The 22,605-nt window shown below is 44.8% G+C and overlaps 1 protein-coding gene across 1 annotated transcript in view; it reads left to right on the top strand.

The window, feature by feature from the left end:
• Positions 1 to 22,605, top strand: part of CSMD2 (CUB and Sushi multiple domains 2) — a 645,501-nt gene that overhangs the window by 184,465 nt on the left and 438,431 nt on the right. The window contains exon 4 of the mRNA XM_090057063.1: positions 11,284 to 11,478. Coding sequence (XP_089913189.1) covers positions 11,284 to 11,478 — 195 coding nt within the window. The remainder of the gene's footprint in view (positions 1 to 11,283; positions 11,479 to 22,605) is intronic.

Here is a 22,605-nt window from a genome sequence, read left to right as displayed (position 1 = left end):
CTGCATTTGATTCTGAGAGTTATGAGCTCAGCACATTTGTTGGCATGTCCCCCCAGCCAAAGGCAAGCATATGGCACGCAGACCACACTGCATACATTTTTATCTCTATAATCTGAGGTTCTCAACATTTTTGGACTTGATGGGACACAAGGCACCCCTTCATAACTTTTGGGAATTGAGTGGCACCCAATTTTGAAAATGAATTATTGTATTATAGTGCTTACCTCCTTACACAGGGGCTGGGCAATAGCTTGGTTTATCTGCGTAGCGTATCTGCTTATCTCCTTACATGTCATGGCACTGTTCAAAGGATCTGATGGCACCCTAGGGTGCCCTAGCACCATGGTTGAGAGTCATTGATCTGAGGGTTAGCTTGATTAGGTTTTCGCTCATTGCTAGATCTCAATATGATTGTCTCCAGCAAATTAGTGATAGGGTAACCAGGTATTTATTCAATGAATGGATACCATTTGACCTCAGTTCCAGAACAACACAAAAACCCAAGACAGAAGACTTCAGCTACTCTGTACAGGCTATAACTGACCTCCGAGTGGCTGTCCTTCAACAGACAAACAAACTTTAAAAACCAATTTGAACACAATTTTGAAGCAAGAAATTACCCACAGACTAGATTGTGTTAACAATGGTCTCAACAGGGAATGTGGGTTCTTATTGGGACTCCCATGTCCCTCATGGTATTAACTGCCTCTTTCATCTCAATTGATCTAATCAACCCACATTTTAGAACTGTCCCTTCCTCTTCTATATAATACCCTTTCCTTCTGCCAGTCCATTCAGAGCATTGAATGAAATAGGTTGTTGTCTACAAAAACTCATGTGCATCTGAACTAGTTGGTCTCTCGGGGCCACCCTGCCCTGCCTTCTGCCTGACTTCAGACTAACATAGCTAACCACCTCTCTGCTTGTGTATATATTTGAACTTGTTCCAGCTGTGAAGGTACTTCCCTATCCTTTGTTCCTGGGCTTCCCACCGCAGGGACCTTCTTATCTGAGTTTTGGTACTACCACTTATAAGTAGGAACAGTGATGGAGCATTTGAATCCACTTGTGGTCTGCACCCTGTTATTGTGCTGTCATAATTACTGCATAACCTCCAAAACAGAGTTCCTCATCCTTCCTACTCTTACCTAATACATTTGCCAGCTTGGAGAATGGTAGCTCATGGAGCCCATCCTGCTAGTGGAGAACTAGGCATTTGAGAAGAACCAGGACATTAGGCGGTTGTGGAGATTTCCCATAGGAGACATCAGAATTGAAGCCAGAGATGATTTGCACCCATATCAGTACTTTAATATGTCATCATATCGTGGGCATTAGGATCTATCTATGGAGGTACTCGGATAGACCCCAGTACTTGAGTATAGGTGCCTACAGCCATTTAGGGGCCACCCTATAACTCATGGCACTTTACACAAGGCACCATAAATTAGAGCCCTCCGACCCCACCCCCTCATCCAACAGATGTTCCCCTGTTGGGCTGGGGAGGCTTCAGCCTGCTTGGCCCTGGCCCTGGCCCTGGCCCTGGCCAGGGGCTTTCCAGCAGCCTCTGAGAAGGCTGCTGAACCTCCTCTCTCCTCAGCTCTGCCCCCCACCCCACAAATCCTGGGGCTGTTAGTGGAGGAAGGATGGAGAGGGAGGAGCATGCAGCTGCCAGCTGGGCTTTGCCTGGCCAGAGCTGGAGTGCTGGGGAGGGGCACAGAGGAAAGGAGCCCCCTTGCTTTGCACCCTTCCCCAGCTGCCCCATGGGGGTAGAAAGGCTGGGCCTGCAAGGTGGGGGGACTCCCCCAGCCCTCCTCCCCAGCTCCAACTACAGCAAAGCTGAGCCAGCAGCTGCTGCTGCTGTCAAAAGACCTGCATGGGGTGCTGCGGAAGAGGGCCCCCCCTGCAAGTACCCCAGCTGGGATATTGCAGAGCCAGGCTGGGCCTGCAAGGTGAGGGGTGGCTCCCTTTTCCCACCTGCCACCTGGACCTCTTGACTGTGGCAGCAGCAGCTCCTGGCTCGGCTTTGCTGTGCCAAGAGCTGGGGGGTGGGGCAGGCAGCGGGGTAAAATGGTTTCTCCCACCTCAGGGGCTTGGTGTGGCTCCCCCCAGCACCCGAGCTGGGGTTCTGTAGCACCTTCAGCTAATGTAACTTGTGTAAGCACCCTATAATGTTGGGCAGGTCAGATGTGCTGCCTTGCAAAGACCCAGCACAAAGGATAAGGAGCTGTGCTGGTCTTATGGCTGAGTTATCTTTGCCATAGTGGTCTTAATGGGGTGAGGGGCTTTTCCTTCCAGGTCCCTCAAAGGACCACCTAATTCTGTGAAGCATGAGCTTTGCTTATCTTGCCTCATCCCTTAGCTCACATAAATAGCTTGGTTTTTGGCTCAGTCCTGATCCTAGGGAAAAAAGGGAGCAGGCCTGAAAACACTTTTAATATTGATCCACTGCATCTGTGAGTGGCAAGCAGAAAAGGATTTGAAAGTAGGCTAGGATCAGTCTGCTTGTGCACGAATGTCTGCAGGCAGTGGGGAAAACCCACGTGGGGCTCAAACTTGTTCTCAGATACGTGTGCGCATGTTACAGCATCGCTTACAAAATTATGCTTGTGGGCGAATTTGGCAACATAGGCACCTGTGAATTCAGGAAACAGGACTGAGCCCTAGGCGTGTTTTTATGACATAATTATATCTTTTTAGCTTTGTTTGCAGTAGAGTATAATAGAATTACGTTCTGGATTTTTTTGATCGCTTATGACCATGAATTAATAATAAATCTCCCGAGTGCCAGAAGCGCCACAGCAGCGCAGAGGAATCCTGGCCAGTTGTGTGAAATTCAGCTTCTGCAGCTCAGCAGAAGGTGTTTGCACCATGAGCTCAGCACTTCTGGTGGCTCTTATTGATGACTCTCTTACTCCACAGTATAATTTTTCATCCCTTCCCATATCTACGTGCTCCCAGATTAAACATAGTGTGTCACAGATGTGGTATTCAGCTAATGCAGCAATTTTAGCATGTGCCGCTCAGGTCCCAGTTAGCAACATCTTCCGTTTTGCCCATTGCATTGCCTGAAAGAGGCTTTCAGCACATGAAAAAGCTGCATGGAAGTGCAGCTAATGGCTAATTAGTGAATGGCTAGTTGTGGGATTAGAGAGGATGAGTTATAAAGACAAGCTAAAGCAAAAAAATCAAACCGAGCTTAAAACAGACAAACAAAAAAATGCTATAGTCTTGTCATGGGGTACTTTTTTTTTTTTTTTTTAAACAAAATAGTTTCTTGGACTAGTTACTGGAATGGGATCTAAATTAATTAGATCTGTTGGACTGCCAAGATTAAGGCTCTACTTTTGACTGACTGATTGATCCACATCCCAAAGGTGGCACAGACTATGGGAAAGCTTAACTTATGAGTCTCGGGTTGACAAATCCATTACTGCACAGGGACTGCAGGTAGAGACTGAGCTTGGGACTTCTGGCACCGAGATAGGCAGCCCAAGCCTGGATCAGAAAGGGCTGTGGCAACTCAGGACTGAAGTGCAATGGGAAAACTAGTGGTTAAAATAGCAAAGGTGCTTTGTAAGTCTGAAGGGCAGCAGCAGAGCTAGGTAGAGGAGCTGTCCCCTCTGGGAAGGCCAGAATTGAGGCACCTCCCTAGGAGTCTCTGGCTGCAAAACTGCAGCTCAAGATTGACATGCATGGGCTATTCTGCTCACGGTAGCGGCTCCTCCATACCCAGCTTTAGATAGTATTTGCTTTCTCACACATGCACTATTCTGCCTCCTTAGTGGCACGGAGGTAGGGGCTTAGAAATTCAGATCCATGGCACCCATTACCCTTTTGTTCAGTTTGATAAGTGTTCATAACAATGGACTTGGTAGGGCATATTGTTCTCTTAGTTCTTGAGCAAGGTACAAGTTGGTAGCCCTAAAAGTGAGGGAATATTTTTGTAGATTTTAACCAAAAAGAAGTGTTCCTTGTCAAGGGGAGACTCCTCTTTCCAACGTAATAGAAAGTGGATCAACACTGGCACCCAGTGTCTAGAAAAAATCATTTCAAATCTGGACTTTCCAGTCTCGCACCCTTTTTTCATGCTGGGTGACACTGAACTCAGGGTGGGCAGCTGCAATCTCGAGGCCTGGCCTTTATAGCAACACAATTTTGATTCCTGCAATCTTTTTTTCTGGTAGCGATAGCCCCTCCCTTCCCTAGAGCTGCCTTTTTGTCCCTGGCCCTTTTTCGTATGCCAGTTTATCGCCTTTGAAACTTTTGATCCTCATCGGGGTGGAACAAATGAAATTAAACAATTCAAAGCCACTTCTTAATTTTCTTGTAGACAGATCCTAGATCACCAAAGCATTTAGACACAAGCTTAAAGCCCTTCTGATGAAGCAAATCACATACTTCGGCTTGTATTTGAGTTTCATTGGAAAGCATTAGGCTCAGAATCCCGTTTTGAAAGTTAACTTCATTCTTTGCCAATTGGTGCCCTGGCATCCCAGTTCAGGAAGGTGTTGTAAGGCTTATTAAAAACACTAGAATTAAGCATTAGCTTAAGGGTAAGTATGTGCTTTATGCGTTTTTGTCATTTGAAGCCTATGGGTCGACTGCTGAATTGGCCTCATCTTTCTTTTCTGAACTCAGGAAGCTGATAAAATGTTACTCAGAGGAGTAAAGATCCCAAACGTATAAGAACTGTACCCATCAGACATCTGGAGAGTCTCTGTATATGTGCTCTAACTTGTACTTAATTCTCTCCGAAAACTTGGGGGTAAATTTTGGTGCAGAAAGAGATTCTTTGTTGCTTCCTCCATGACAGAATGTCATACTGTACTTAGTAAAATTAAATAATAGAAGTCTGAAGGCACAGCCCTTTCAGTGTCTCAGTAGATGACAAGGAAGAGCTTTGAAGAATAGATATGGGGAAATACAGGTCCTGATTCAACAGATCTGTTGATCTCAAGCCTTCCTGATGGAGCGTGTTTTGCTGAGCTGGAGTGAAGTCTGTAGTCCTGGAAAACATACAAAGAAGAAAGGCAAAGTGAGCAGGAGGCCCTTCTTCCCCCAAAAATGCAGGGTAACTGATGGAGAGCTCTGTGCTGCTATATATTTGCTCTGTTGCAAAGACATCAGCTGAAAATGGGGGCATCTTGCAGTTGGCCTGGGGTTTGGGAGACGGGAGTTCAGTGTGCAGTTTGGCAGCGGCTGCCCATGTGAACGCAGATGACTTAATTACTTTGCATCCATAAAATGAAAGTAATAATCCTTCTCGAGCTCAGAGGGAGGTTGCGAGGATAAATCTACCAATACTTTGATGCTGCTATAATGACGGTTGTTTAAGTGGCTAGACAGAATGAATTAACGCTGGGTGGGGAATGCAGTGGTCATTCTTCAAAGCAAAGGAAAAAGGTCCTGGACACCCCAGTATGACAATACGCTGGCAGGTCCTGCTTCTTGGTGATGGCAGCTGTACCGTTGTAGTGAAAGAGCCTGGGAACAGTTAAAAGCACAAAACATGGAAATGATGGGGTGGGAGTGGAGCTTGGTGCCCAGCTGAATTGTATTTCCATAGGAAATTATTAAATTGCTATAACCAAAGAAGTAAAGCCTTTTTGCTGCTCCCGGTTCTCTTGGAAGATAATGGCAATTTTGCTCCAGCACATTCCATGAGGAAAATTGAAAACTGGAAGTAGATTTGCAAAAAAGCCCCAGAACTACTACCGCAAATAAGATGGATGATGAGCCATCCCCGTCCATTATTATCCCAAAGTATCTATCTGACTATTTTTTAGTGAACAAAGAAATATTAGAAGGAGAAAATAGTTTCCATTTAGCTTTATCTCTGTTGGCTGTGCTGAAAATGAATCATGACATAAAAAAGGATAAAATGAAATGAAAAAGATACCATTTATTTCCTTTTTTTCTGGAGCACACACCGGACACTTATTCTGAAGGTTAAAACTCTTCTCCTGAACTAAAACAGATTGTACTAAAACACAGATAAAAGACATTTAAGGGTCTTAGAATATTCCCAGTGGCACTTAGCCCAAAAGTTATGGGCAAATAGGAGTGAAGGTGATTTTTTTTCCCCAGCTAGGGTGAAAATCACCCTTATTTCCTCAAAAGGCCTACGTGTTACTTAAGTGGAATAAGCTTTTTAGCTATTCCTCTTGTCAATGAGGGCTCAATGTCTTATTTGGTTTTCTGGAGCCAACAAGCCCATGCCTGTTTCTTTTGGCTTTATTTTATTTTTTTTAACCAAGAGTAAGAATTAATTGAGACAGAGGAGAGGAGATTATGTGTCACCCTGCATTATAAAAACATACACTCCTTGATCAGACTCCAAGGTTAAAACAATAGCATTTAAAACATCACTGTTATTCATCAAGTCATAGAAGTTAGGGGCTGGAAGGGACCTCAGAGATCATCAGGCCCAGCCCTGAATTATCTATAATCGTTATAAACTACTGTAGATATAATTCAGGCAATAAAAACAAGGTTTTTAACCATATAAATAGGGTAATAGGCTAGGATGGGATACTTGGGTCTATTGAATGCTGGAATGATTTTATTTTTGAGCAGTAGAGAGAGAGAAAATAGATCTGCCAATGAATTTGAGCAGAAGCTGGCAGAGACGTTTAATCTGAATGGCAGATAAGCAAGGGATATGTGTTGTTGTTGTTGTTGCTGTGTGAGACTACCTGAAATGGTACAGTCACTCAAGTGTCACTGAGATGAAGAGGATGGGAAACATCTTTTTTTTCCAAGCCAACAACGGGGAGCTGTGAGGTTTTAGGAAAGGCTGATGCAATTAGCCTGAATGCGCCTTGATGATGGGATGCTGTCCAAGGATGCGTTGAGTCACATCTAATGACTTCAAAACTACTAATTAATTTTGAATGAACTGGATTGAGGAAGAAGGCGGTGAGTTGTGGTTGCTATGACTCCTACCGAAAATTGCTGTTTTCAAAAGTGTCCACCATGACCCTGGGCAGGGGTGAGATGGGATGAGAGCTGAGAGCCATGCTTGTGGAAAATGAAAAATAAACACATAGGAGGTGTGCAGCCCAACGAAGGAGTGGAGATGGCAAGAGGTCTGGAGACACCTGAAATGGGATGGGTGGGTCACTGGGAAATGGGGTAGGAGAAGACAACTTTGGTTGCATTTTTGGCAAGGGCATAGCTGGTGGTGGGACTAGACAGGAAAAGACGGATGTCTGCTTTTTCTCTCTTCACACCTGCAATGGCTCCTTTTCAAGCCATGCACATCCTGAACCTCTGAAGGATATCCTAGAGTATGGGTCTGAGATATGATAAAAGTCTGCAGAGGCTAGCTCTGCCCAGGAAGAGGGCTTGGAGCAGGAGAGGCAAGTTTGAAATGGGGAATGCAGGATATTTAGTGTACGGGGTGTTGGAGGGTGCTCCAGAGGTAAGAGCCAAGCACAAAATCAGGAGTTAGGTAAGGAGGTGAAAGGAGGGATGTCCCTACTGCTAAGTGAGCTCTACAGGTCTTGTGTTGGGTGCCACGCATGCAATAGCACTGGGTTGAGATCTCTCCAGAAACAATAATAATCCTTTGTGCTGAAATAGAGTAACATGTGGCAGTAGTTAAAATCAAAATACGGAAAGAAAACAGGTATCAATGCGTTGCCCAAAGCAGCAGACTTTTTGTTAAGGACAAATAAAAATAGCTTCTCTTCAGCTGTATCAATCTGGCGTGTGGCTGCCTGCATTTCCATATAGTCGCTTGACAATATTATGCTGATTGCTAGGAACAAAACTCTTAAGGGGAGAGGGAAAAAAATCCATGCCGCTAATCTACAGCAGAATTGGTAAATGGGTAAGACAAAGCTTTAATAATATTATTGCATGCGACATCTGATGTAAATAATACAGTTCTATTAATTTCACAAGCAGTCAAAGAGGCTGGCTGTTAGATGCAGCCAAGTCTGAGCAAGAATATTATCTCCTCTAAGGGACATTGGAATAGAATAGCACATTCATTTCTGCAGAAGTATTTTTTTGTTGCACTGGGCCCAGGAAGTCATGCATGAACTCTGAAACGAGGAGTTTTCTGAGAGTGCTGTAAGAATGACCAGGTTAGGAGGCCTAAAAGACATATTCACATTTGGGCGTCCCCAAGGCTTAGGTTGTCACCTTGCAGTACACACCCCTTCAAGCAGGTAGGTTCTGGCCTGTGCTCCTTCCCCACTTGTTTCAAGTCAGGCAGTCTACAGTAGCCTACATCTGGGGTTATATTAACTTCCTTTTGTGACCAGCAAATCGTGGGCCTGGAAGAAAAAGGACCCACTCACATTCCCCATCTGTTGCCCATGGCCGCATCAGCTTGGATGTACAGAAATACAGCAGCCTTTTGGACAGCTGCCACCTGCATAAAACCCAGCAATGTGATATGACCTTGCTGAGACATGCAACAGTGTTCCCAGCTGCTTCCAAAGTGAGCAAGGAGTTAACATTATCTTGTCCCCCAACACACAAAAGGCCCGTGCACATTGTCTGTCCAGTAACACAACATTAACTAATGTACCCAGCTGAAGTAGAATTTTTAAATGAGGTCCCATTTTTCAAATATGGTCTTCAGATACGATGCAGGTCGGGGTTGTCTGATTCTTAACAGTTCATTAAGTAGAGAGCAGCTAGTGTTAGAGACTGACTTTTAAAAATGATAGATTTTTATTTATGGTGAAGTTCCAGCCATTAATTTTAAAGGAAGAAAGCACAAAAGCAAGGAGTGGGTTCATTAAAAAAAATTGACATTAGTAATTTAATTAAATTGGGTCTTTGAGTATCATTGCAGAAAATGAAACATTAGTTCTATGCTGATTCTCAGCCCATTTGGGATATTTAACAGTCTCCCCACCTATGAGTTTATTTTTATACCATTAAAATCGGTATCCCCGCAGTTGTTTTGCATGTCAGTTGAAGTTGTCAGTGACTATCAATTTTGTGCAAGTGGTGTTAATTTATAGTGCTTGCGGTAATTCTAAGAGCTGTACCGACATATGAAAGCACCTTTATTTCCAGTTTGTATAAGGTTAACAATAGTGGCATTATTTGAAGAGCCACCCAGGGAAAACTAAGGCACAAAGACATGAAATCGGTGATGGCAGAAACAATATTTGTGTTACAGTAGCCCCTAGAGGCTGAAACAAAGATCGTTGCCCCTGTACTAGGTACTGCCCAGATGCATATTAGTGAGAGCTTGCCCTAAGGGACTTAGTCAGAATGGACAAGAAGTAGAAAGGGAGGGAGGGGAAAGAGTGGCACTATCGAAGTTTTTTCAAAGCAGTCCAGGTTGAATCAGATGCATCTTCCATTTAAATGAATGGAACCCAAGGCAGTACATCGGGTGTGTACAGAAGTGCTCCATGCACATATTGCAGTGGTGTAATTTAAAGCACTTTTTATAACACTATAATGTTACAGCACTCTTAAACATGACAGAAGTGCAGTGTTTGGTTTAGTGGGGCAGAGGAGGGGGTCTGAGCCTCCCTGCAGTTTCCAGGCTAGGAGGCAGGAGGCACACAGCAGCCTCCTGGGGCTTTTCCACTGGTCAGAAATGTAACAAGGGTTAATTTAAAGCACTGTATCCCTTTTTAAAGTGCTGTAAAGCCATGCACTTCTGTTAAGCCATGGCAATAAAGAGCTTTAAAAAGCAAAAAAAGCAACTTCTGTACACACCCAATTATGCCTGATCTGGGCCCTTGACCACCAAGGCACCATAGGGTCAGTCTGCAGCCAGTAGTCTTGGTATTATAGTAATTATAGCCAAATCTTGACTCTCTTTTGCCACAAACGTTGTCGCTCATTTGCTGATGGAAATATATACCCTCTTCCTGCAGAGAGGTCTTTGGCAGCATCCTGACTCTTTGTGATGCACTGAAGTTTAAAGGGAATGGAGACAGGTTGTACTACCTGGGTGTGGGTTTTTCTCACGGTGTTTATAGTAGAATATTTAGAGTCGCGCTTCTGAAACACGGCCCATTGCACAGCACCATTGTACCGGTTACATTAACCACGTGCATCCTTACAAACATTCATTTCGTTTGGTTATGAGCAGCTCTGGCTTTGCTCTCTTCTGTGTGTCTTGGCTACCTGGCATATCATTTTGCTGTCCATCTTGCCCATTTCTTTGGCAGAACAAGAGCCTAAACTTCTTCCTGCTCCCAGGAATGTATCCATTTTGTACGTGCCCTTGACAGAATTCCTTTCTACACAGTGAACACTCAATCAGCTCTGAATCGGATGCTTTTTTCTTCCTCAGACTTCCTTTAGTATTTCTGCACGGAGGAAGGGGGACTCCTCTTAAAAAAACTTGTGTAAAAGCCTGATTCAAAATTGATTAAGTCATTGTTAGTTCTTTCATTGTCTTCATTGGGTTTTATATCAGGCCCTAAAAACTTGAATTTGAATAGGTCCTTTTGGAGTGGTTTATGAAATCCTGTAGCATTTCATACAAATAGGCTGAGGCTGCTTTACAGAGGCATTAGCAAAACTATGCAAGATTTATTTGTGTTACAGTTTATACTGCTGCTCATATCATATAAATAAGGTATTTTAGGCTGCATCTGTTGATGGTGTAACTTGGTGCAACTCAGTTCTCTTCAGTGGAGCTATGCTTAGTTACTATATGGGCAAGAGCCTAGCTGTATGTACCCCACGACTTGTGTATGAATTTGCTGAATGATAAATGTGCTTGTGTGCCAGGTGAACTAAGAATGCTAAAGTGCTGATATTTGGACTTTTCTGTCTAAACAGTAATTGCCACTTATACGCCTGACCATTTTATATACCATTCAGAAGGCTTACAGACTTCCCCTTGTGCTGCAGAAGATTTTGTCCAAGACCCAGTGAATTCCACAGAGTGAAATGCCATGTGCTTCCTTAAACTACATAGCATGTGCAGTTTTGCACCATAAATGCATCAAATGAAAAAAGGAGGAAAAAACCCCATAGGGTATAGGACGATTCCTTGGAGGGGTAAGGAAGGAGTGTGTTTCTCCTGATGCTGGTGTTTAAGTGCTCCAATATCGTACAATTTATGACCACTGCTCTTTGCACGTTCAACGATACATTTGCTTTGGCACTGGGTTGGTGTCGATTTCATTTTACTTTCATTTATTTAATGATACAATTGATGCTGGTACCTGAGTAGGTGAACTTTGTTATAATACTCTGGGGAAAAAAAACAGGAGAGTCTCTTAACTGGAACAGGAGAGAAATTTGCAGTCCTCGGCTAACTGAAGGCATCTTTCTTTCTGGCAGTTTTACCGAGTCATACATGTGGAAATCCAGGAAGACTCCAGAATGGGATCCAACAAGGGACAACGTTCAGCATTGGAGACAAAGTGAGATATAGCTGCAACCCGGGCTTCTTTTTGGAGGGGCATGCATTACTCACGTGCCACGCCAGTTCGGAAAACAGCGCCTCCTGGGATTTCCCACTGCCCTTCTGCAGAGGTAACTTATTCCCTTAAGCTCATTTCCAGACTAAGCACCCTATACTAACGAACAAGACAAAGCTATGATTAAAGTCTTTTGATCCCAATTGCACCTTAAAGAAGTAGGACTGAACTTAAGGATTCCTCAGGATTGGGGAAAACGTCACATGTTGGGAAATTGGTTCATCGAACTGACAGAGAGCAGATTTAGGTTAGATATCAGGGAAAACTTTTTCACAGTAAGGGTGGCCAAAATTTGGAATGGGCTTCCAAGGGAGGTGGTGCTCTGCCCTGCCTTGGGGGTCTTTAAGAGAAGGCTGGATAGGCACCTACCTGGGGTCATCTGACCCCAGCGCTCTTTCCTGCCTAGGCAGGGGTTCGGACTCAGTGATCTGTCGAGGTCCCTTCTGACCCAACCGTCTATGAATCGAAAGTGAAACCCAAACTTGAAGTGGTTGAGATCCAGGGAAGTTTACACTGCTTCTTAAAACTTGAAGTGAATAATATTTTCTATAGCACTTTAATTATTCATAGCAGGATTTAACTATTTAACACTCAACCCCTTGTTGTATTCCCCAGATAGGGAAACTGAGGCAGGGATGTTAAGTGACCTACTCAAAGGCACAGAATTTTTTTCATGCTTAGCACTGGCAACCTCCCAATCTCCAGACTTCATACTCACTCCTCCGGTTGCATCTTCCTGTGCATCTCCAGCACTCGCTCATCTCTAGGAGACCATCTACACGAGATATTACATTGCCATAGCGATGCCCTACGGCAGCATTGCGTCTGCGGTCTCAAACCATGATGCCACCACTACATCACTGTAGCAATGAGCTCCCTTACTACAGTGCATTGCTACAGTGATGTAGTGGCTAAAACTAACTATATGCCGCCAGGACAGCACAGTAAAGGCTGTTACTGCACCAACATTAAGTACTTTCAAAAGGAAATACTAAACGACAGTGTGGTAACAACTGCACTGTGGGGATCTGTGTAGATGCGCCGTAGGAAGAATCTCCATAATTTTAATTATGCCACTCAGTCTGCTCTGTGCTCATAGAGCAAAACTCCTCCCAGTGCTGAGTGCCTCCACAAGACCATATATATCTTTTCAAGCCATGTCCTGGTTGGGGCATAGTACAGCCTATAGAACAGACTTGCAAATGGTAGGGACCTACAGATGGGTCTCGGACCAGGAGTCCCCTTTTTGTAACGGGTATCCGTTGAGACCAGGGCCATCCCTAGAGTACAGTTAATCGGGGCGACCGCCCCAGGGTCCATGCTTTGGGGGCCCCACAAAGCCGGGAAGTGTGGCCATGGACCCTTCCACAGGACCTTCCTATAGCTGGTGGGTCAGCCATAGAAGGAGCATGGAGGACCCCCCCACCCCCCCTTAGGAGTACCACCGCCCCATGCAGTGTTAATGGGGCCCTGTACAGGCTGATTTGCCCCGGGCTCTGCACCCCCCCTGTGGTTGCCTCTGATCGAGAGTCATGCTTTTATCATCACAGTTCATTGCAAAACATTGAAATAGTCTCTTAAGGGAAACAGTGGAAAATCCATAATGTGCCTTATTTCAAATTGACTAGGAGAATAGATGTGGGGAATAACTGTGTCCTGGAATGGGGAATGGGCAAAGTAATTTAAGTTATTTTCCATCTTGAAGTTCTCTGATGTTGGTTGATGGGCTGTATTGTGGAGTCTTCTTTTTCACACTTAGTTTCATAGTTTCTAGGGTTGGAAGGGACCTGAGCAGATCATCTAGTCCGACCCCCTGCCATGGCAGGAAAGAGCACTGGGGTCAAATGACCCTGGCAAGATGTTCATCCAACCTCCTCTTAAAGACCCCCAGGGTAGGAGCCTGCACCACTTCTCTTGGAAGCTGGTTCCAGATCCTAGCCGCCCTGACCGTGAAGTAGCGCCTCCTGATATCTAACCTAAACCTACCCTCTGCCAGCTTGTGACTGTTATTCCTGGTCACTCCTGGCGGTGCTCGGGGGAACAGGGACTCCCCCAATGCCTGCTGGTCCCCCCTGACTAGTTTATAACAGGCCACAAGATCCCCCCTCAGCCTTCTCTTGTGGAGGCTGAACAGGTTCAGGTCCCGTCACCTCTCCTCATAGGGCCTGCCCTGTTGTCCCCTGATCATACGAGTGGCCTTCTCTGGACCCTCTCCATGCTGTCCACGTCCCTCTTGAAGTGTGGCACCCAGAACTGGACTCAATACTCCAGCTGCGGCCTGACCAGTGCCGCACAGAGTGGGAGGATCACCTCTTTGGACCTGCTCGAGATGCATCTGTGGATGCATGCCAAGGTGCGGTTGGCCTTCCTGACTGCCTCTCCAGACTGCCGTTCCATATTCTGTTTTAAAACAGATTAAAATGTCTTTTTTTCCCCATCATCTGCTTTGACCAAATCAAGAGCTCCCACAGGGTTATTTTAACAACCCCGGTTCCCTTGGCATGATGGGCTATATGACTCACGGGGGCTACAGGCTGAGTTTTGTTTGAAGCCCACAGCAGGGCAGCTAGTTTGGTACGTTAAAGGGAACTTAGAATCTGGGAATTGATTCACTGTGCTGATTCATTTGTTCTTAACTCCTTCCATATATTTTAGTAAGAAATATCTAACACAGTCAGTCTTATTAGGCCAGCTTTAACAGCGCGACAAGTAAGTGAGGCCAAGTAGGGACAAGCTGTCTTAAGAAGCCTGTCATTGGATTTGATTCTCCACTGCTTTGTGCCTCAGGCTAGTTGCTTTCCATCTTGCTCAGTTTATACCTGTACAAGTGGGTGCAATATGCTGCCATTCCAACTGGGTTGAGTTTGACACTCGCTTTGCAATGTCAAATGATGGTAGAAGATGCAGAACAGCAGATTTTGGCTCGCAGTCTCAGAATTGGAGGAAGTTATACAGGGGGTGAAACCTAGACTTAAAGAGCTACTAAGTGATGGTATAGCATCTGTAAGCAAGGGGATAAGGGTGGCTTCTTTCTGAGTGTGGGCTATCACTGCTTGATAATCCTGTTTGGATCTGCCGGTCTTTAGGGAATTAGGCAGTCAGTAAATATACAAGTGTCTGGGTTGTTTTACCCAAACAGTTTGCTGCTCCTTGACTACTTTTCTGCTCAATACTTTGTGTACTTCAGCAGAGTATCTTGCATTGATTCTTTTATTGACTCTCCACTTGTGTAATCAATTAGCAGGCCCACGCTAGAGCACAAATCTTGAATTTAAAATGATCAAATATTGTTTCCCCGATGATATATATTCCTAGCACTTCCTTCAATGAGTCATACAGTAGTGATGTATTTCATTTATTGTATTTATCATATGCGTATCTTCTGCTGCTTGTGTGCAACTCATGGTCTGAATATAGGAGAGCTGATGTGGTTAGGCTGATACTCAAGAGGGATGTTTATCGTCATCATTTTTCATCTCCAAGTGAACATTTTCAATCTTGATTCTTTAGTTTCACGCTGAGTCAGGGCTTCCATCATAACCTTAATTTTTCAATGGGTTTATATAAGATGACTGGAAAGAAAAAAAAAAAAGTCAGATAACCTTTCAAATAAACGACATGCTATGTAAGAATAAACCAAAGCCCCTCTTTTATAGTTTGTCTTTTTTGACAGTGGCCCTGCTTCAGAGGAAGGCTACATACATCAGTTGTCCTACTATTATGAAGGTGTTTTTGGAATGCCCTGCTTGAGGGGAGAGCTTGCCTCTTGACCTCAATCAGTGTTAATGCCCTGAAGGATTACCCAGGTGTGCTCAGTCCTTTTGGTCTGAGAGCCGCTCTAATTAAAGTGCCTGGAGTGTCAGATGTATCAAGATCCCTGCTCTGAAAAATGGCAGCCAGGGTGCTTTAATTAAAGCTCATGGAATGAGCTTGATTTAAAGCACCCCTGCTGCCAATTTTCAGTGCAGAGACCTGATACACATGATGCTGGAGCACGGTAATACCGCTCTCCAGCCGACTCGATTCATCGAGTATAATTACAGCACATCAGAGCAGCCTCACTGTACGTGTATAGGCACCCAATGTTTTCAAATCTATAGTCAGAATGGAAATATATACTGTACTCGTCTGATTACAAGCCTGCAATTTTTTCCCGTCCAAAATAACAATAAAAATATTACTCACTTGTATACAGAGTCAGTCTATAATCCCGTCCCTAACAATCTCGTCCTCAGAAGTTATGGTATTTTTATTACCTGCACAAAGATATGAAGTCAGAATGCTCTTTTCTTGGTGCATGGTTTCTTTGTTTTTTTAACATTTTTAGTGTTTTAATCTTCTGGGTCCTTTTTCTTGGTTATTTGGCTCTCCTGTAGGATTTTTTAAGGGCAAAAGCAATTCAAGGTCTTTATCTGCAGTTACCAATGTATATTTGGGTATAAATCTCTTTCTTTTTTTCCTCTTGAAGCCGAGTCTGAAAATTTAAGGTCAGCTCATATGCAGAGTCCATTTATGATCAAAACAACATAGCATAACTTTCTTGGATGATCATGTAAGGGTGATGCTGTATCTGTGATAGTCTAGAAATGATGCGAGACGCAAAGATTTCTTAGGGTGATATCTTTTCTTGGGCTAACTATGTAGTTAGGATAAAGTTAGACAAATTTTGAATTCGAGATCTCCTTTGCCAGGTCTCTGATCACAGGAAGCAAGCACAGCATAGTTAAAAACAGTAGAGGGGAGAGGATGAGAGAGATTGTCAAGGGCAGCAGACACACAATTATCTTTTTAGTCATGCAGTTGGGATCTGTACCTGATCACCATCATTCTGCGTCGTGCCGTGCACGTGTACCATGGCAGTATGCATGATTGTGGGGATTGAGGATAAGATCCCATCACGGGATAATTGTAACATCTTCCATGAGCCTTGGGAACGTGTGTGTTTGTAGTCTATTAAGTAGTAGCCATTTGTGGGTAACTCAGTGCACTTATGATTAGGGACCTACCCCAATTGAGGAGGCGAATGACCAATATCGTGGGCTTATCGCTGATTAGCTGAGAGGGCCATCTGTCATGCAGCCCTACCCCTCACTGATGACTGGTGGAAAAGGTTGGGGCTGCACGACAGGTAGCTCTCTCAGCCAATCAGTGGTGAGAGGTGAGAGCGGCAGCCACTATGGCTGTTCCCCTTCCTGCCAGCAGCCCTCTCCCGTCCCAGCCCAGTGGGCTGCATGGCCTGGCCACAGTGGCCATGAGGATGGCTGGCTCCTACTGGGGAGCCAGCATTTTATTTTTAGTAAGTTCCTTTTTTTCCCACGGATTTTGCTGACATTACCCGATTTCACAAACTCCATGAAGTTGTGAACTGAGTAGGTCCCTACTTATGATCCCACCTAGTAAAGCAAATCTTGCTGCACTATAGTACCGCGTAGCTGCTGTGACTGTTAAGGAACTGATTTATTTCTGAAGGAATGATTACCGCTGGAATTGTGAGCGAGTCTGAAGAAGCTGTGAGATGAGTAACGCATTAAAAAAACCCCCCAACAAACTGTGATTGCCATTAACAAGTCAACATATGCAAATACATGTCAAACAGTTCTTGAGGTTGCTACAGTTATTTTGTATGACAGTTATAGAGAAAAGCTGTAGCTATTTGAAATGTTGCTTTATGGTTGCTGTGACAAATGTTGGGTTTTTTTTTTTTAAGTCGGGGACCACTTTACCTATTCACTTGAGTGTAGCTGTGGATAAATATGACAGACATCAGAGAAAAAAACCATTTCTCTCCGCTGGGACTTGAATGTTCTGGATTTCAAGGACATGTATTTCAAGCATCTCTTGGTTCTGTGCTCTTACAGTGCTTAGCACGGGGCAGCCCTAATGCATGAATGGGGTGTTGAGGAAGTATCGTAATAAAGCTCATAATTATTCAGTTTATGTGACGTATGAGCTCTTAACAGTAAAATGATTCAAAACAAGACAATTGACCCTACCGTAAACAATTCGTGATCTACAGCATTTCTACTTGCTGCTGAGTCCAGTTCTCAGACCTTTCCATTTAATAACAAAAGGTTAAAATAATAGCTCTGCATCTGGCATTCAGAATGTGCCATTGCCTTGTTCAGTGGCTGATTAATGTAAAAGAAAGCAGACAGCTGCCTACTATGGCCAAATAAAGAAATTCGCCTTCTTGCTTAGCTGGCAAAGGTCTGTTCTTTGGCACTGAAGGTCCCAGCTTCAGACCTTGCAGATGACTTGGTGGGAGTGAGGTGATGGCCGTAGAAATACTCCAGTTGTCTTTCACCATTTTTAATGCAAGTGCAACTCTGGTTATGAGCAATTTTTAACTGCCTTAAAAGCAGAGAAGGGGGAGTTGCTGCCTTGGAGTACTCCTTTCAGCTGTTATTGATTGTCCCATAGTGGTATAAGGGAGCCAAATAAATGCAGTTTTAACCCTGGATGAAACAGGGTTAAAGTTACAATGGTTTTGTTCCATGCATAGCACTATAGGTGCATGCAGACTTAAATTACCTTGTTGCACCTTGTTCACCAGTATAACTGTTCCATCTGTCCATGCTCTCAGTGAAAGCCTGGATCCGCCTTAGTGGTAGAAAGGTGATGATGCTACATAGTCAACATTGTTAGCTAGCAGCAAGCACACCATTACCTCTTATTCTATGTTTCACTGGAAGTAGGACTCTAGCAAGCAACTGGAGAGAAGGAACAACAGCTCACATGGTTGGTTTGACTTTTTTGTTTTGCTGATGCCATCTTTTATGTAAACCTCAGTGTTTTTGTTCTGTGGTTATAGCGACTTTAAGTATAAACTACATAACTGCACCTGCAGCTCTATTAGGAAGCCTGGAATAGACACGAGTAATGCATTATGGACTGAAAAATAACGTTACTTCCCAGCACAGCCAGCACCAGAAGCAAGTTGCTGGAGGTCAGGTGGCGAAGATGTGTGCATGTGTACATGCATGTCCTCTTCCCCCACACTTGTTTTGATTTTTGTGTATATATGTATATGTGTGTGTGTATATGTATATATATGTGTGTGTGTATACGTATATGTATGTATGTGTGTGTGTGTGTGTGTGTGTGTGTATATATAAAATATATATACACAAAAAATATATATTAAAAAAAATATATATATATATATAGCTTCTCCTTGCCACATTCCCTCATTCATTAGCTTTGTGCTGCTGTAGATCTGCTTGCCCTAACTCTCCCCACAGCAGGAGATAAATACAAATGCATCTTGGCAGCTGCACGTGCTTATTGGGGAGGGCGCCTGGAGGATCTGTCGGTCTTGCAGCAGCTTCGCACCAATGTTTTAACTGGGGGCATCCATACAATACCATCCTTTTCTTCTTGCCCTGAACTAAGTCCACCGCACAGAGAAATGGAGGGCGGGAATGTGGGAAAATCCATTTTTTTAGTTTCCCTTTATAGTATTCGCTTGTAACACAAATGGTAGCAATTCCACTTGAGATGCATACAGTCCCTCTAATTCAGTGCATTGAGGAACGCAGGAATGGAAGAGGTCTCTGGAACTATCCCTTGCATTTGCTAGCAGCCATTTGTCTGGTGTCTAAAAAAACCATCCATTCCAGCCACGCACGTGCATTAGAGCCACATCTCATCCTATGAAAACAAAGCCCAAACAATCCACTCTGCAACACGCTACAGGTTTTAAAAAAAAAGCCAGGAGACCAGACACCAGCAGAGATGTTATTAGGCAGTGCATGCTTGAATGATTCTAGGAGAGAAGCATGCTTCATGCTACAGGGGAAGGCAAAAATGTCCTTCCTCACCCCAGATTTAGCTGTCTGTTTAACCCTGGGTAGAAGAGCAAGACCCATCAGTCAGGTACCCAGACGCTTCCAAATATAAGCAGGAGCATCAGTGCATCCCAGTTAGAGCTTCCAGCTCCTTGCTGCGGCATGGGTCTTCCTATTTTGTTCTCAGACTACAACATTCAGAATCAGAAGCAGATTAAGATGATGGGTCAGCACCCTAATTTTGCGGGTGGCTATCCTGAAAACAGGCTCGTCTTGTGCAATGGTGCTAGTGGTGCTCTCCGCAATGTAAAGCGGATGGATCTCCAATGAAGAAAATGTCCTGGTCCTAGAAAGCCTGGAACCAGAAGATCTGAGGCGAGTGTGGAAATTAGAGAATAAATCACTCTCTGTTATGGTGCATCAGTATTGTTTCACCACATGCTCCTCAGATGTACATTGTCCTATGCTTAGATGATACAGGGTTTAAAGCACGAGCATCTTTTAGTTCTGTTGTGTACAACAGCATCTAGCATGATGATGATGTCCTCAACTGTGACGGGTTTCTAGGTGCTACTGCAATGCAAATAGATAATGCATGCTAATTTGGATTTTCTCTGGGCTTTGCATGGTCTTTGGGGTTATCTGAGCCCCGCCTCAAGCATTAGTGGGTTATTTCTGTCAGCATCCGTGCGAGAGTGCAGATTGATGTTATTCCCAGTTTTAAAGACTGACGAGGGACAAAGATTAAATGATTTGTCGAGGATCATGCAAGAAGCCCATGCCACTGCTGGGCACTGAACCTTTGCTTTTTGATTTCCAGTTTTGTTCTCAAACTGCAAGAACACTCTTCTTCCTTGAAAAAAAAAATCCTTGTTTTAGCAGTCTAAAGTGTTGCTTCTCTAGCAACAGACATAACCCAGCGTCTGTGTAAAATGACTTCTCCTGACAGTATCTTGTTAAGTGACTAGAAAATGAAAAGCTTTTTAATAAACATATAATTATTTTGGCTTATTATAGTGTCACAGCTTAGAATCAGAAGCCCCATAGCTTAAACTGATCAAAAAGAGACTGGAAAACCACTGGAGCAGAATGCTGTATCGGAGGGGTTACAGCATCAGTGGATGGGGTTGCTGGGGGGCACAGGTGACATGGTGGGGGAACAGAGGCAAGGTGGTAGAGGGGGACCAAGGTGACATGGCAGAGGGGGTATGCGCCCCCCCCCAGATTTCTGCACCCACAGTGGGGTGTGGGCTGCAGCCAGGCTGGACCTGCAAAAAACAGGAACCGCCTCCGCAGCCCAGTGGGCAGGACCCGGCATGAGAGGAAGCGGTGCTGCCAAAGTGAGGCATGGCAGGGGCAGCACAGAGTTGTGCCCCTACTGCTGCGGGGCAGGCAGGGGGCACATTCAGTTTGTTGGTCCTGGTGGTGCAGTGCGCCCTTCCACACTGGGTCCCTCCAGCTGGGCTGTGGAGCCCCCAGGGGGAGGGCAGCACCATGCCACCCCCAGGGGAGAGGACGGGGAGGGAGCTGGGCTCTGTGCTCCGCTCCAACCACAGCAGCCGTCACCTCCCACGGGTGGCAGCCAGGGCCTGGGCACTGCTGTGGGGGACGGGGAGCTGCAGGCTCTGGCCCTGGCCCCAGGGCACCAGGGGTGTGGGGGGCTGCATGTTGGGAGTGAGGGGCACTGGCAGAGCCAGGGGGCTGTGGATGGGCAGTGAGGGGCACCTGGGGAGAGGGGGAGGACTCCAAAGTGGGAGTGAAGGGCTGTGCTTAGGAAATGGGGTCATGTTGAGGAAAAGTTTGGGAAGCACTGGTCTGTGAGGTTAGCCGAATTAAAAGCTTATTAAATTAGCATACATTTCAGATTTTCTCAACCCGGAGGTGGTTCCTGAGTACCCAGATTATTAGGAGAGATGCTTCACTGCACCTTGCATAGCAGAAAAGAGTAGCAATGGATATGTTAGGACTCTTCTCATACCAGTAGAGCATTGTTACTTTTTAAAGGGGGGGATAGATCCTGCGACTCTTCTCTCATGTGAGCCATCCTTCCTCTCACCCTTCGCTCCAAGGAGTGTGTTTTATGATGGGTAAGCATTACTTTCATGAGCGGAAGCAGGTTCCAGACATGGGGAGGATACTTTGTTGGAATGTCGTTGTGGTTTTTGTGGCGATTACCTTAAGTAGCTAACGCAGCAGCTTGCCAGCACTTTTGAAAGCAGTTATATTAACATTGATGCTTGGACTCTGAGTTCCAAGAGGTGGTAAATTTGCTCCTTATGGAATCTTCCCTGGCGAATTACAGACCCTTGCTCATGAAGCAGAAAGTGTGTATGTGGGGGGGTGGAAATCAGGACACTGATCTTGGTTGTGAGCAGCAGCGAGTAGCATCCTCTTGCAAGGACACAAGGATGATGAACTTCTGCCCCTACAAGTTAATGATGAGGTGGGGAAGGCTATGTACTAAATGAAGAGGGATCAAATGCACTGCTCTCTGTCTGCAAGGACGGGCCTGTTGCTAAGCTGTGTGGTGATGGAGGGTAGGAGTGGAATGGGTGGTAGCCAGGGCCACAAAGAAAAGAAACCTCTACCTACCCATCACAGCCAGAAATGTGCAGTCCTCATAGCGATCCTCAAAATAGGCATTCACACACCTCTGCCAACCAGGGTCAAGGCCTGAAGCAGCCTGGGCTGAATGGAGTAGATGCTTATCCTAGCTCTCGAGTTAGCATCTTTAGATAGACATGCATATGAGAAAGTCATGCTCTCTGTTAGACAGTGTGCAGTCATTTGCAATGGCACATTGTGATCTGGTAGCATTTTATACTGACTTCAGCTTAAATGGCGTTCCACAAGATGCAAGACAGCAGGCAGTACAGGAAGGGTCATGGAGAGAAAGGCTAGGATCAAATGCATTCGGCCAGCCTAGTAGCATTCTGCCTATAGTGAAGTCTAGTGATAATAGTTGTTTTCCTTCTTTGTTACATACAGGGAAACTCAGGCACTGGTGGTGAAAGGGTTTTCCGAGGTTTTTTGGGTAGATGTGATATCTTTCATTAGACTAGCTGAGGAGTTGGAAAAAAGTTCTTAGCAAGCTTTCAGCTGCAGTCACCCAGGAAATCTGTCTCCCAGTTCTTGGCTGAAACCAGTAAAGAGCACTTCCTCTCTTAGTCTGTGTCCTTATCATGGGCATTAGATAATAGCACCTACTACAGAGCAAGTTTGTATCTTTAGATCCCAAGATAGAAAACAGACCTTTAGAGCATAATTCAACACTTGGCTGCCATAAAAATAACACCGTTTTGTGCAGTGGTTTTAGTTTAGCACTCCAGATGTGTTTGTTGGCAGGGCAATGGTATTGCTTTCATCCACCACTTAGCAGGGCACCTTCTGAGGTT

Source organism: Crocodylus siamensis, chromosome 7 (assembly GCF_052110815.1).
Source record: "Crocodylus siamensis isolate JL-2025a chromosome 7, ASM5211081v1, whole genome shotgun sequence".
In the NCBI taxonomy this organism is placed as follows: Eukaryota; Metazoa; Chordata; order Crocodylia; family Crocodylidae; genus Crocodylus; species Crocodylus siamensis.
Note: the sequence above shows the minus strand (reverse complement) of the source record. Positions and strands in the feature narration are given on the sequence as shown.